Below are 15,947 nucleotides of genomic sequence, written 5' to 3' on the forward strand. Positions count from 1 at the left end.
AGTGCCATTCCCCTGCCTTTTCCCTGAAATGCAGCACATTGTTTCCATTCAGATAATCATCTAACACCCTCTTGAATGCCTCGATTAACCTGTCTCTATCACATTTCTAAGTATTAAATTTCAGACACAAACCACTCAGTGTGAAAATGTTTCTTCTCACATTCCATTGGCCTCTTTTGCAGATCACTCTAAAGCTGTGCCCTCTCGTTCTTCAGCCTTTTACGAACAGGAGCCATTTCCCCTACCCGCTTAAATGGTTTTGCTGTTGCTGAATCCACCAACACCAACATCCTGTGGATTACCACCGACTGAACTGGATTAGCCATCTAAATCTACAAGTGCAAGTCTGAGGCAGGAATGAGTAACTGATTTCTAGAATCCTAAACTGCTGCACAGTGTACACTGTGGAAGCATTGTGTACAATCTACAAGATGCATCAAAGCAGCTTTCAAAGGCTTCTTCATCAGCATCTTCACAACCCATTGCCTGTACTGTTTGAAGAATAAGAACAGAAGATATATAAGAACACATCCACCTAGAAAATCCCCTCCAAGTCACAGAACATCCTGACTTGGAACAATGTTACTTTTCCTTTACTGTCACTGGGTCAAAGTCCTGGAACTCCCTAACAAACAGCATTTTGAACCTACTAATACTGCATGAGCTGCAGTGGTTCAAGAAGATGGCTCACCATCACCTGCTTAAGAGCAATTAGGAATGAGCAATAAATGTCTGCCTTACCAGTGACATTGATATCACAAGAATGAATAAAAATGGGACTGCCTGCATATCATATCCCTCTGATGCCCTTAGCTAATAAAAGACTTGAATTAAATTTATAGGACTATATAAAAAGTGCTTTCACAAGCTTAGATAATCCAAAGCATTTTACAGTTAGTTAAGTCATTTGAAGTGTAATCAGTGCTGTAATATGGAAAATGTGGTAGATAAACTTACAGCAAAATCCCACAAAGAACAAAGAGAGGAACGATTATATAATTTGTTTCAATGATGTTAGGCGAACAATTGATATTAACCTGGACACTCAAATAAATTTCCTGCTCTTCTGCAAACAGTCCTATGAGATCTTTTACGTCCACCAGTACTGGTCCATACAATGCACCACTTCTTCAGTACAGTCATAGAGCCACAGACGTCTACAGCATGGAAACAGGCCCTTTGGCCCAAAATGCCTATGCAGCTCTTTTTTTAAACAGTAAGCTAGTCCCAATTACCCGCATTTGGCCCATATCCCTCTATGTGCATCTTACCCATGTAACTGTCTAAATGCTTTTTAAAAGACAAAACTGTACCTGCCTCTACTACTACCTCTGGCCTCGTGTTCCAGACACTCACCACCCTCTCTGTGAAAAACTTTTCTCTCTGGACTCTTTTGTATGTCTTCCCTCTCACCTTAAACCCATGCCCTCTAGTTTTAGACTCCCCTATCTTTGGGGAAAGATGTTGACTATCTAGCTGATCAACGCTTCTCATTATTTTGTAGACCTCTATAATATCATCCCTAAGCCTCCTATGCTCCAAGGAAAAAAGTCCCAATCTATTCAGGCTCTTCTTATATCTCAAACCATAAAGTCCCGGTAGCATCTAGTAATAATTTAGTTTTGCACAGAAATGACAGCAGAGATTACATGTTCAGGTCTTGAAAGGCCTAAAACTTTCAATATTGGCAGACTTCCCGTATCTCATCTAAGTAACCATTCTTCCTATAAGAGGCCACCCAGTGAACATCAGATGGCTACATGGCAGAGAGGGACACTTGTACTTAAGCGCAATCCTGTTTATACAAACTTGTGCTCTGACAAGGTCATTTGTTAGAGATCAGTGAATTTAGCTATTTTTCCTTTGTAGCTCTGGGTATACTGTTCCATTCTGTGTTGAGGCAGATTAGCTTAGCTTGGGTAGGCTTCTGAGACCAGTCTAATCATCTGACAGCACTCCTATCCTATAAGTAAAGAAAGATGCTTTCTGATGCTTGCTGTAATTTACCACAGTATAAGTTGCTTTTTAAATAAATGAGAAAGCGAGCTTCATGGGAGGAGGAGAGGGAGATACATTTCAAAAATAGAAAGATTAGAAAAATATCTCCAGTATTGTGACATTCTGAAAAAAAAAGTTATCAGAGGCTAATTATCTGAAACCCAGCAGGTGGGAAGTCACAACAGCAGATTAAAGCAAGCTAGCAGTGGGAAGTACGCCCTCCCTCGGTGAAAAGAAGAGTGGACGTGCAAAACGCCATAATGGATGTACTACCCCCTGAGGCTGTAACTCATTATGGGGGCTTAAAGCTTAACGTACGCCATCAATTCCACCTAATACCTTCTTTACATTATCTGCTCTGCATGACTATTCAGCTGAGGTGAGGATGATTAACACCAAATGGGATCTCTGGTTTTCAAACTTTTCCCTGTAGCAGACCCCCTGCAAATATTGGCACCATCCCAAGGACCCCCCTGTCCTAACCTCTGAAACAGCTGTCCAAAGGAAAAAGAGTGTGGAAACCATTTTATTACCATCCAGAAACAGAGGAGATCAACAAATACAGTAAGTAGTACAGAAATCTAGTAACAGGTGGACGCAAATCAGATGACCTTGAAGATTCAACCAAACAACAGACTTCTTTTGTGGACCTATCTAGGGTCTGGGAATCTGTGCACCAAGTCCATATATATGCTAAATAAATTCAGATAAAATTGACTATCAAAAATCTTGATGAGATTTCTTGCTTAAGGGGGAATTTAGAGATGCAATGCTGTTGACAGATATACAATATTCCTGTGCCAAAAGCACTCTGGTGTTATAAATAACTTTTGACTTCTGAACAGCAGACTGTGGTTATCGCCAGCTGATGTCAAGTTTCCAATTAAAAGGTAAAAACACAGCAAGGATTACAATTAGGGGGATGCTGTAAGCATATACTGGGGGCAACATATGAAGGTCAATAGCCTCTATTCGAAGACTGTTCCTAGGACCACACTAACCTTTCCATTTATAGTACCAAATCTTGACTGCAACTTGTTTTAGCATGTCCTAACACTGCTCTTTAGATCTTTCTTAAGAAGTGAAAACCTCTCACTGAACTTAAACTTTGGTGATGTATCCCTTCTGAAATGCTAACCAGGTTTCTTTCTTAAATCTTGCTGCTTCCAACTTTCATTCCAGATTTCCAGTTTTCCCTTTATCGCCGGTAAAAGCAGAAACCATGCAGTAAGTGTCTCTTGGTCATGAAATGGTTGGTAGTGAGGGACATAAGTATGACATAAATAATACAGCATACTTACGCACACATCTTGAGAGCAATTTACAACATGATATCTAATCAAAAACTATGCCACCTACATGAACTGACTCCAAAGAAAAATTGAAATACATAGAATGGAAGATCATATGAAATGATAGCTCCTCGTATGAGATTCCCAATCAGTTGTTAATTTGGAGGATAAAAGGAGGGACTGTAAACGCCTGACAGTCATGGCAATGCCAACACTGATCTGGGAAAAGCGTGGGTGAGAAGGTTTTAAATGAGACATTGGAATGCAGTTTACAGTTGTTCATATCTGAACTTGCATCCGCTCACATCAGAATTATTTTCTCCATTGACAGAGACAAATAGAAAATTTGTGAGAGCAGTTATATTTCATTGACAATAGTGCCATTCTCCAGTACAAGCAATAGGAACACTAGATCCTTTCCTATCTTAATCAAACAAGCTCCTTTAGTTTGACATCCGCAATTAGTGAATGGAGACGACAGAATCAATTTAGGAATCTGTCTTTTTGTACAACTGAGGCAGTATGAGAATTTCCTGGTTAGATGAGTACTTGTAAAAATGGTCCAAAATCAACTGGAATAAATCTAATAGACAGTAAAACTGCGATGCAACTGTCCGCTGTGACAGAACCATTTATCTAGACTAGCTAAACATTACTTTACCAAAGAGATTTGGTCACATGTATGCAGTCAACCATATGCTTTCCTAATACACGGGATAAGGATGAAAGGGTCACTTCCCTCTGAGTCACTACTGAGCTTCTTGGATTTGTAAAATACTCTGACAGCTGTCATGGACATGCTGTTCTCTGGTAAAAATGTATCAATTATCAGGTTTATTGAATACTAATTTGCCATGGTGACATTAAACAAACAATCTCAAAATGACTAATCCAGTACCATAACACTACACCATTTCACCACTAAGAGTAGTTCATTATTTATGTCCGTTATATGAGTCTAGCCTGTAAGTCTGCGATTTATTTAAACACTGAAGGTATCGCACGACATGCAGTTTCCAGCAAGACTCACTGTACATCAATCAAGATGAGGTTCTCTGGTTGACAACCTCTTTCAATTCTGGATCCATGTTGAGAAGCTACAACCCTGGTGTAATTAGCTAACTCAGAAGAGCCCAAACATCCAACTGGGGAACTTTCCAATCTGCATTTGCCAACAACTGCATGGCTAAACTTGGTGAAATATCAGGGGAATCCCTGGGGGCTAAAATCTAAGAATTCAATGAAGACGAATTCCTCAAATACCTGTTTGCAAAATGGTTTTAAGTATATCCTAAGATGTAGCTGTTCATCAGTAGTCCGATACATTTGTAACAATTTTAGACATCACAGAATCATACAAATCATAACAGCTCGCCGTCTTTAAAAAAATTCTCAACTCCCTCCTGGTTCTTTTCCCAATTGACTCAAATCTGTCCTCCAGTTACCAATCCTTCTACCAGTGGAAACAGTTTCTCCCCATCAACACTCATCAACAAAATTTTGAACACTTTTATTAAATTTTTCTTTAACCTCATCTATTCTATCACTCCCAGCTTCTCTAGTCTCTCCACCAGGTTAAAAGTTTCTCACCATTTCCATCAGGGTCAGCCTTAAGTCCCGTGTAGATCTCCCGAACATTTTCAGGAGTAATCCAGACACCATCACCAAAACGTGTATGTGTCAAAACCTGTCATTAAAAATAAAGCCTTTGTTCAGAAACTATCATTAACATGCTGTATAGTACTACATATCCAGGTGAGCAGAAAGTTCTACAGGTACGGGAGGACAAATCTGACGATAGTACTATGTAATGTCCTACAGGGTGGCACAGTGGTTAGCACTGCTGTCTCACAGCACCAGGGATATAGTTCGATTCCCAGCTCGGGTCATTGACTGTGCGGAATCTGCACATCCTCCCTGGGTCTGTGTGGGTTTCCTCCGGGTGCTCTGGTTTCCTCCCACAGTCCGAAAGATGTGCTGGTTAGGTGCATTGGCCATATTACATTCTCACTTAGTGTACCCAAACAGGCACCAGAGTGTGGCGACTAGGGGATTTTCACTGTAACTTCATTTCAGTGTTAATGTAAGTCTACTTGTGATATTAATAAATAAGCAAACTATTGTACACTACTATTCTTTCTGACTGTAAAATCTGGAGTTAGTATGAGTCATTCTTCATATCTACAAACTACCTATCAGTCTGGGTATTGTGTCTACATGTCTGGTTGCAATTCACTGAACATCAGTCTCAATCCACACTATAAAATAAAACTGGCTAATATTAGCTTCAAATCACAAGCATGTACCCTTTATTTTTTCTCTGCCTTGGTGCTGAGTTTCCCTCAGAGTGGATATGAGCTTTACTTAAACTAAGGTGAGAAGGTATCCTCAGAAAAAGTGATGGGAAGAGTGCACTTCAACTGTGGATAGGAAATGTTTCATGGAGAGAGTGGATAAAGTGCTACCAATCCCTTCGGTGTCAATCTTGAAGGTAGCTTCTGAAGCAGACGATAGAACCTTAGAGGTGTCAAGTGAGAAGGATACAGGATCCAATAATTTGGGAGAAGGGGCTTAATTTTGAATTGATCAGCAATGATCAACTAAAGACAATCTACCTACTGTTTCCTCCACTTCATATTCAGCAATAACATGCATTTATATAATGACATTAATGTAAAAAAAACTCAAACACTTCACAAAAGTGAAGTGACCAGAAAATTGAAATCAAGTCAAAATGGGGATGGTAAAGTCACCATAGTTCCACAGGACCATTGGCTGCTCTCCCCCTTTTCAGTGATTTAACCTCAGGATCACTACACATTAGGCAAGGGCAGGGTTGAGAAGGTGGGGCTTTCTTGAACAACCTCAGCTGGTACGGGAATTGAAAATTCATTGAAATAAGTAATATTGAAGCTCGTTTTAAAAAGAGGCAAGAGAGTGGTAGATATGACTGATAAAGAGACTTGGGAAGGAAATTCCAGTGCTTAAAAGCCTAGGCAGCTTAAGGCACAGCCACCAATGGCATCGAGTAACAATGGGGGTTGGGTTGAGGTTCCAATTTTCACCAAATAGTTCATTATTATTTTCTCTTCATGTCAAGTTGCATAGGGAATAGACTTTCTGCTTGTTTACACCAGTTATATCAATGCAATGCAGCAAGCAATTAGTAGGTCAAATGGTATGTTAGCTTTTGTTGCAAGGGAGTTAGAATATGCAAGAAAGAAGTCATGCTGAAATCACACAGGGCTTTGGCAAGGCCAAACCTGGAGTACTGTGTACACAGTTTTGGTCTCCTTACATAAGGAAGGATAATATTTGACGAAAGACACAACAAAGGTCTATTACATTGGTCTTTAGTATTAGACAGCTGTCCTATGAGGAATAATTGAGCAAAATGGGCCTATATTCTCTGAAGTTTAGAAGAATGACAGCTGATCTCATTGAAACTTAAAATTCTTAAGAGATCTAGATAGGGTAAATGCCGAGAGATTGTTTCCCCTGGCTAGAACCAGGCATCAAAGTCTCAGGATAGCCAAGGCTATGAAGATAGGATAATGGAGTTGCGTGAAAGTTCAGCCACGATCTCACTGAATGATGAAACAGACACAAGGGGCTACCTGACCAACGTCCACTTGCATTTCTCATGTTCTTAGCTCGACAGAATTGACAAAAACAGTGCAATAGATATCAGAATTTTAGGCAATTACACACAAATACACTTGCACTGTGTTTTACTGGCTCAAGATGCAATTTGCCTTGAATAAGACCCCACGCACAAAGCAGAAATTCCATCAACCTTCACACTGTACTTATTTTCTCTGGTGCATGAACACAAGCATGCACATTTTAAGTTTTACATATAAAAAATATTTAATTCAGTAAGAAACTCACCAGCATATACCAATGAAACCATTAAATAGTACGGTATAACTTCTTCTTAAGAAGCCATTTGCAGTGAGTTTTAAAATCAGCTTACACATGAGTGTACCCACATCAGGTGGACTGCAACAGTTCAAGAAAGCACCATCGCAAAAGCAAATTAGGAATGGACAATAAACATTGGCCTTGCCAACAACTCACATTCCAAGAATAAATTAAAACAAAAAGACTGGACACCAGTCCAAAGATGTGCAGGTTAGGTTGATTGGCCATGCTAAATTGCTCCTAGCATTAGGTGGTGTTATGGGAATAGGGCCTGGGTGGGATTGTGGTTGATACAGACTTGATGGGCCAAATGGTCTCCTTCTGTACTAAGGATTCTATGACATTCTATGACCTTTACTAAAAATGCTCACTTTTGGTGATAAACTCATTTGACACTCCCTTAAAAAAAATCAGGTGACTAACTATTCTATCAACAAATATTTCTTCATGGAAAGAAAAAAAGTAATAATTACATTCTATTATGCTACCCAAATGCGAGTCCATAGAAAGTCTTACATTTGTGATTACGCAAATAAATTTTAGCAGAAACTTGAATGGTAACATAACTAATGTAACATCAAGCATATTTTAGCATCAATTTCCCAATTGCACCTAAAGCAAAAATCTTACCCCAAAATGAATAATTTTGCTTTCAGGCAGAGTGAATTTTCCCAGTTAATTCCTCCTATTCATTAACATGTGTTTCAGAATCGACAATCTCTTTGCTGACAAAATTATGCAGTTCTTCTATTTAATCCTAACATTTATACTGCTTCCTTTTTTCCTCCCTGGTTTGGTTAGTAGGGAATGTTATTGGTTGTACTGCAGCTATGAGGTTTCCAACAACTAACATTATTCTGTGGAATAATACACACAAGAAACTGGCATTATTTGTGCAAGATTTACATATGTAATTCTGAAGTCTCAAACATTCGGACCCATGATATAGCAGAATGATGTAAATATTGCAATGTTACACCTTAAGACTACTAAAATGCAGCTCTGACTCATGATAAAGTCTCTACTGTGTGTCTGTTACAAGGTAAAACGGGTTTTTAAGAATGCCAATAAAATTTCAACAGGCCTAAATGGCAAGCTTACTCTGGGGTCCACAACAGGGTTGATGTAGAGAATAGAAAAATATTATAATAGTTAGTCGGGAATACCTGTGAGATTCGAGTGATTGAGGTACCCACAAACCTAATCAATGCTGAAACTGATCTGGGAGTATGTAATACTGACCTTGACTATCCTAGCACAAGTAGCTTGCAACGTAGCAAGTGAAAGTTCACCAATAGCTCGAGTTTATAAAGTAACTTAAAAGTCACAACACCTATAGAACAGTGAAGTACTGTCTGTAAGTAACAATAAATACCTCTTTCATCTGTAGCTGTCCATCCTGATTGTAGTCAAGTAGGTTGAAGATTTCCTCCTTGCTAATATCAATCTCATCGATGGCTTCCTGCTGAAGGTCAGATGGCATAATCTGGCTTTCCTGGAGACCCTTCAATTTTGCTAGATGGATGACCAGTTTACATTCTTCTTCTGAAAGGAAGTTAGCAATTTCTGAAGGGAAAATAATAAATTAAATGACATTAACTGGGAATACAAAGGCTTACAAAATGGAGAAGGAATATCAGAAAGCTACAACCATATAATTGCCTACACCTGATCATTTAAGGACATCAGTTCAAAAGGTTCTTCATAGAATTGATCTATAATCTAGCCTGACACGTTAATGCAATACAGAGCACATTACGGCAATGACCACACACGGCTGTGAAATACTTGGGTATTTCTGAGGCTGTGTAGTGTTACATAAAGTGCAAATTTTGGTTCTTCAAGGCCCTGCTTATAAATTCCAAATTCAGTGCCCTTTCTGCGTATTATTTATGAGGACTCAATTGTATATTTGAACCCTAGATGCCTTTATTCCGCCAGAACCTTCACTGTTTTCCCAATAAGTATCTATTCCAGAGGCGCAGACTAATGTTTTGAGATACAAATTCAAATCATACCACAGAAGCTGAAGGAATTTAAATTCAATTAATAAACAAGTCTGCAATAAAGAGAAAATATCAGTAATTTTCATGAAATTACCAGATTGTTGTAAAAATCCATCCAGTTCGCTAAGGAGGAAATCTGCCATTATTGCCCAGTCTGGCCTATATGTGACTTCAGCCCAAAGGCAATTTGGTTGACTCTTAACTGCCCTCTGAAATGGCCAAGCATGACAATCAATTGTATCAAACTGCTGCGGAAGAGTTGAATGAAAATAAACCATACAGATCACCTGGCATGAACCTAGGCACTGGAAGTTCTCCTTACTAACATCAGGGGACTTTGCCAAACTTGAGAGAGCTGTCCCACCGATTGTATCAGACTGATGCTTGACCAATCATACTCACTAAATTAGACCTTATAGCCAATGACTGACCAGAAGTGGCAGCACAGTGGTTTTGCATAGTATATGGGGAGATGATCGCCAGTCTGGTAATCCAGAGGATTTAGGTTAATCACACCGTTGGAATTTGAATTCAATTAAAAATCAGAATAGAAAGCTATTCTCAATAATGGTGACCATGACAACTATCACTGATTGTTGTAAAGATTTGTTGTATTCACTAATTCCCTTTAGACTTGGTCTGGCCTTCATGTAACTCATCTCATGAAAGAATAAAAAAAACTCAGGAACAGACCTGGGAGTCCTCAACATTGACTTTTTTTAACATTCTTGGCTTACATTAACACTGCAATGGAGTTACTGTGAAAATCCTCTAGTCGCCACACTCTAGTGCTTTTTCAGGTGCACAGAGGGAGAATTAGCACCTAAAGATCTGTCAGAAATGCACATGGTAACTTGTGAATTGATTCAGAACTTGTGAGAGTTAGGTGGATTGGCCATGATAAATTGTCCATTAGTATCAGGGGATTCTCAGGGTAAATATATGGAGTTACAGGGATAGGGCTTAGGTGGGATCGTTGTCGGTGCAGGCTCATTGTGCCAAATGGTCTCTTTCTACACTGTAGGGATTCTATGAGGGCAGGGTTCTGATTGAGTACATTGTTTCTGTGTTCATGAAGGAGAGGGATAATGCAGACAGAGGACTGTGAAATATTAGATCTAATAAGCATAATGAGAAGACAGCTCAGGAAAGACTGGCATCCTTGAAGGTAGATTAATAATCAGGGCCAGATGGATTGTACTCCAGACTGTTGAAAGAAGCCAGAGCAGAAACAGCAGATTTTCAAATCCTCACTAGATTCAGACAAGGTTCCAAGAGGACTGGGAATCTGTGAACATTATACCAGTAGTTAAAAAGGATGTGAGGGATAGGCCAGAAAACTACCCCCCTAGACTGGCTAACTCTAAGGGTCAGGAACAAGAGGGGGCTGCTGAGAGGAGGAAGGGGGGTGGGGAGAGGAGGAAGGGGGGTGGGGAGCGGAGGCCTCAGCCTCTCAATCTGCACAACAGGTTTGAGGTTCTTGCTTCCAGTCTGGACGATGACGAGGGAGGTGAGGTTGGTGAGCAAACTGCACACGGTACAGTGATGCAGCAGGACATAGGCAAGGAGAAGGTGAAAAGGAACATAGTAGTGATTGGGGATAGTGGGGTGAAGGGTATTGACACTGTCCTTTGTCACAATGACAAAGTGCACAGAAGGGTGTGTTGTCTGCCTGGTGCTCGGGTCCGGGATGTCGCATCTGGGCTGCAGAAGAACCTGGAGTAGGAGGGTGCGAATCCAGTTGTTGTGGTACATGTGGGTGCCAACGACGTAGGCAAAATGCGAACTGAGGATCTGGGGAGGGAGTATGAGAAGCTGGGAATGGAATTAAAGAGTAGAACCGACAAGGTGGTTATCTCTGGGCCACTGCCTGAACCAAGTGCAGATGGGCGTAGAGTTGATAGGATTAAGGAAGTGAATGGGTGGCTCAGGGATTGGTGTGGGAGGAATGGATTTGAATTTATGGGGCATTGGCATCAGTATTGGGGTAGGTGGGACCTGTTCGGGCGGGATGGGGTTGGTCTGAACCGTGCTGGGACCAGAGTGCTGGCGAATAGAGTAAAGAGGACTGTAGACAGGGCTTTAAACTAATTAGGGGGGGGGGAGGGTGCGAGGGTAGGTGACATTACGGGGTCTAGAGTTGAGGAGAGGGTACAGGTAAGGGAAGAGGCTGAGGATGTCCCAATAACAGAGGGAGTAGGGGGCGTGAGTATGGTTGGTGGCGTTCTGGCAAATAGGGTCCAGGTGAAGGCTTGGATGAAGGCACTTTATCTGAATGCACGAAGCATTCGGAATAAAGTGGATGAGCTGGTGGCGCAGATCAGCACAAATGGATATGATCTGGTGGCCATTACAGAGACGTGGCTGCAAGGTGACAGGGACTGGGAGCTGAATGTCCAGGGGTATCAACTGTTTAGGAAGGATAGGCGGGAGGGAAAAGGGGGGGGCGTAGCTCTGCTGATTAAGGATAGCATCAGGGTGGTAGCAAGGGATGATATTGGAGCCAAGGAGCAGAAAGCAGAATCGTTGTGGGTAGAGATTAGGAACAGCAAAGGGAGGAAGACGCTGGTGGGTGTCGTCTATAGGCCCCCGAATAATGATCTGGAGGTGGGGCAGGCTGTTAACGTGCAAATAAGTGCGGCGTGCAGGAATGGGACGGCCGTAGTTAAGGGGGATTTCAATCTGCATATTGATTGGTCGACCCATGTTGGACGCGGAGGGCTCGAGGAGGAGTTCTTGGAATGCTGCCGGGATAGTTTCCTGGAACAGTGTGTGTTGGAGCTGACAAGGGAGCGAGCTATCTTGGATCTGGTGTTACGTAATGAGGCGGGTAGAATTAGGGACCTTGCGGTGAAGGATCCTCTTGGGGAGAGTGATCGTTGTATGGTGGAGTTTCTGGTGCAGATGGAGGAGGAGAAAGTGGGTTCCCGGACGCGCGTCCTTTGTTTGAACAGAGGGGAGTACGGTAGGATGAGAGAAGAATTGGCGTATGTGGACTGGGGGAGCGCGTTGGAAGGTAGGTCTGCTGAGGAGCAGTGGAGAATCTTTAAGGAGATCTTTCTTGGTGCTCAGCAGAAATTTATTCCGATGGTCAAGAAGGACAGTAGGAGGAGAGGTAATAAGCCGTGGATAACGAAGGAGGTGAAGGAAAGTGTTAAATTAAAAGCGGAGGCGTTTAGAGTAGCTAAGAGTAGTGGGCGAGAAGAGGATTGGGAGAGGTTTAAATGTCAACAAAGATTGACAAAGAAGTTGATAAAGAAGGGTAGGAGAAACTATGACGCTGGGCTAGCGCTTAATATAAAAAAGGATAGCAAGAGTTTTTATATATATATAAAAAGGAAGAGGCTGGCTAGGGTGAACGTTGGTCCCTTACAGGATGAGAAGGGGGACTTAGTGGTAGGGGATGGGGATATGGCTGAGGTCCTGAATAACTTTTTTGTTTCTGTCTTCACGGAGGAGGACGTGAATAATTTGCTGGGTGTTAGAGATGGAAAGGTAGTAGGACTGGAGGGTCTTAATGACATTACTGTTACTAGAGAGGCGGTGCTCGACAGACTGGAGGGGGCTGATTGTGGACAAGTCGCCAGGACCGGATGGAATGCATCCGAGGGTTCTGAAAGAAATGGTGGAGGTGATAGTGGATGCCTTGGTGGTTATTTTCCAGATGTTGCTGGATTCCGGGGAAGTGCCGGAAGATTGGAAAGCGACTAATGTTACGCCGTTGTTTAAGAAGGGTGCCAGGCAAAAGGCAGGGAATTATAGGCTGGTTAGTTTAACGTCTGTTGTAGGTAAAATGTTAGAATCCATCATCAAGGAGGAAATAGCGAGGCATCTTGAGAGGAATTGCTTGATAGAGCGGACGCAGCACGGTTTCATTAAAGGGAAATCGTGTCTGACAAATTTACTGGAGTTCTATGAGGATGTGTCTAGGGCGGTGGATAGAGGAGAGCCGGTGGATGTGGTGTTTCTTGATTTTCAGAAGGCGTTTGACAAGGTACCTCACAAGAGGTTATTGCAGAAGGTCAGGGGACATGGAGTTGGGGGTAGGGTGTTAGCGTGGATAGAGGATTGGTTGTCAAATAGGAGGCAGAGAGTGGGGGTCAACGGGTGCTATTCGGATTGGCGGATGGTGACTAGTGGAGTGCCCCAGGGGTCGGTGCTGGGGCCTCAGCTATTTACCATTTATATAGATGATCTGGAGGAGGGAACCGAGTGTAGGGTGTCGAAATTTGCGGATGACACCAAGATTGGGGGAACGGCAAATTGTGCGGAGGGTGTGGAGAGTCTACAGAAGGATCTAGATAGGCTGGGTGAATGGGCCAGGAACTGGCAAATGGAATTTAATGTTGGCAAGTGCGAGGTGGTCCACTTTGGTAGGAATAATGGTAGGAAGGGTTATTACTTACATGGCGAAAAACTGCAGCAGGTGACGGTGCAGAGGGACCTCGGGGTCCTTGTGCATGAGTCGCAAAAACCCAGCTTGCAGGTGCAGCAGGTGGTCAGGAAGGCGAATGGGATGCTGGCCTTCATAGCGAGGGGGATTGAATATAAAAGTAGGGAGGTCTTGCTGCGGCTGTATAGGGCATTGGTGAGGCCGCAGCTGGAATACTGTGTGCAGTTTTGGGCGCCGTACTTACCCAAGGATATTTTGGCCTTGGAGGGAGTGCAGAGGAGGTTTACTAGGCTGATGCCGGAGTTGAGGGGGTTGAGCTATGAGGAGAGGCTGAATAAACTAGGCTTGTACTCGTTAGAGTTTAGAAGAATGAGGGGAGATCTCATTGAGACGTATAAGATGATGAATGGGATGGATAGGATAGAGGTGGAGAGACTCTTCCCGCTCAGAAAGGACAGTAGGACTAGGGGGCACAGCCTCAAGATAAATGGGGGGCGGTTTAGAACGGAGTTGAGGAGGAACTTCTTCACTCAAAGGGTGGTGAATCTCTGGAATTCTCTGCCTGTTGAAGCGGTGGAGGCTGCCTCGCTAAATACTTTTAAGACGCGGGTTGATGGGTTTTTGATAAGAGAGAGGATTAAGGGTTATGGGGAGAGGGCGGGAATGTGGAACTGAGCCACGACAGATCAGCCATGATCTTATTGAATGGTGGGGCAGGCTCGAAGGGCTAGATGGCCTACTCCTGCTCCTGTTTCTTATGTTCTTATGACTTCAGTGTTGGGCAAATTATTGGGAACAGTTCTGAGATAGGATAAACTGTCATTTAGGAAGGCACTGGTTGATTAGATAGTCAGCGTGGTTTATTATGGGAAAATTATGTTTTACTGACTGAATAGAATTTTTTGAGGAAGTAACAAGGAGGACTGATGAACGTAGGATGTTATCTACCTGGATTTAGGCTGAAGTTAGAAGGATTAGAAAGGAAATAAGGAAAGCCTTTTTCACCCAAAGGGTGTTGGGGTCTGAAATTCACAGCCTAAGTTGCTGACTGAGGCCAAAATGCTCAATTCATTTAAAATGTACCTGGATGTAAATCTGAAGTGCTGTAACCTCCAAGGCTACAGACAAGTTCTGGAAAGTGGGATTAAAATGAATGGCTAGTTCATTTTTCCTAATTTTGGTCAGTAAAGACAACAATGGGCTGAATGGCCTCTTCCCAAACTGTGACTTTTATATGGTTAAGCATTCATCATAAATGCCATTTCTTCACCCAACACGGATCCCTAGCACCAAGGGAAACAATTTGTTATGAAATCATAGAATAGAATAAAATCCCTACAAATGCAGTTTTGGTCCATTGAGCCCTCACTGACAATCCCACCCAGGCCCAATCCCCATAACCCCACGTATTTACTATACTAATCCCCCTAACAGGAAGGGGTAATTTGGCATGGCCAATCCACCTAACCAGCACTTCTTTGGATTGTGCGAGGAAACTGGAACATCTGGAGGAAAACCAGGCAGACACCGGGAGAAATGTTCTTGATGAAGAAGTGGCTTCATCATGTGCTCTTCTACACCAACAGCATCCTTCACATTAAATTGCAGCACTGTAGATAATTCTTACAAACATTAGTGGCATGGCAATGCCTCACAAAAGAGCTGTTACCAATGCAGAAACATTAAGGGGGAAGGAAAGCAAGCTTTATAAAATGACACGAAGCCAGAGTTGATCAACTGTAAATTCTCCACTTCCGTATAATTAAAAAATAGAAACCAAACTTTCTCACTCATATTCAGAATTCATTCCGGCGTTTTCACGAGGCCCCATTCTGTTAGACAATTGTTAACAGCGGGGGAGAACCCTCAATTAATTACTGCCGTCAAAAAAATTAAAATGACTAAAGAGTTTTTTCCCCCACTGAGATGCATTTTCCCTCGCAAACTTCAGTCTGGTTTGAAAGTGGGATTTGTGTTTTCCGGAAGAAACCTTGCTGCTTAGTGGAGAAGAACAAAACGCACAAATGCGTTTTTCAGTTTTTCAATTATCACAATAAAGCTTTCATTGCAGAAAGCGAATTGTACCGGCAAACTTATCATATCCAAATTAACCTTTACTTGAAGTTTTAATTGGGATCCGCTTTATTTGTTAAGAGTCCAACTCCAAATAGGTAACGGGAAAGACTATTGCTTCAATGCGGAGAAGTATATTTTCTTTACAGATAGCTAGAAAATATCCTTGTAAAGAAAATCCCCAATCCAGAAGGCATGAAAAATGCAACACAATATTTCAATTATATTAAATTTACGAAACATTGGGTTTGTCTTATAACA

The 15,947-nt window shown here is 42.0% G+C and overlaps 1 protein-coding gene across 1 annotated transcript in view; it reads right to left on the minus strand.

The window, feature by feature from the left end:
* Positions 1 to 15,947, minus strand: part of p4htmb (prolyl 4-hydroxylase, transmembrane b) — a 57,679-nt gene that overhangs the window by 16,127 nt on the left and 25,605 nt on the right. Inside the window, exons 3-4 of the mRNA XM_080218658.1 lie at positions 8,590 to 8,780; positions 4,881 to 4,977 (exon numbers count right to left, since the gene is read on the minus strand). Of these exons, the coding sequence (XP_080074784.1) occupies positions 4,881 to 4,977; positions 8,590 to 8,780 (288 nt within the window). The remainder of the gene's footprint in view (positions 1 to 4,880; positions 4,978 to 8,589; positions 8,781 to 15,947) is intronic.

This window comes from Carcharhinus amblyrhynchos, chromosome 3 (genome assembly GCF_965287045.1).
Source record: "Carcharhinus amblyrhynchos chromosome 3, sCarAmb.v2.hapA, whole genome shotgun sequence".
Classification (NCBI taxonomy): domain Eukaryota; kingdom Metazoa; phylum Chordata; class Chondrichthyes; order Carcharhiniformes; family Carcharhinidae; genus Carcharhinus; species Carcharhinus amblyrhynchos.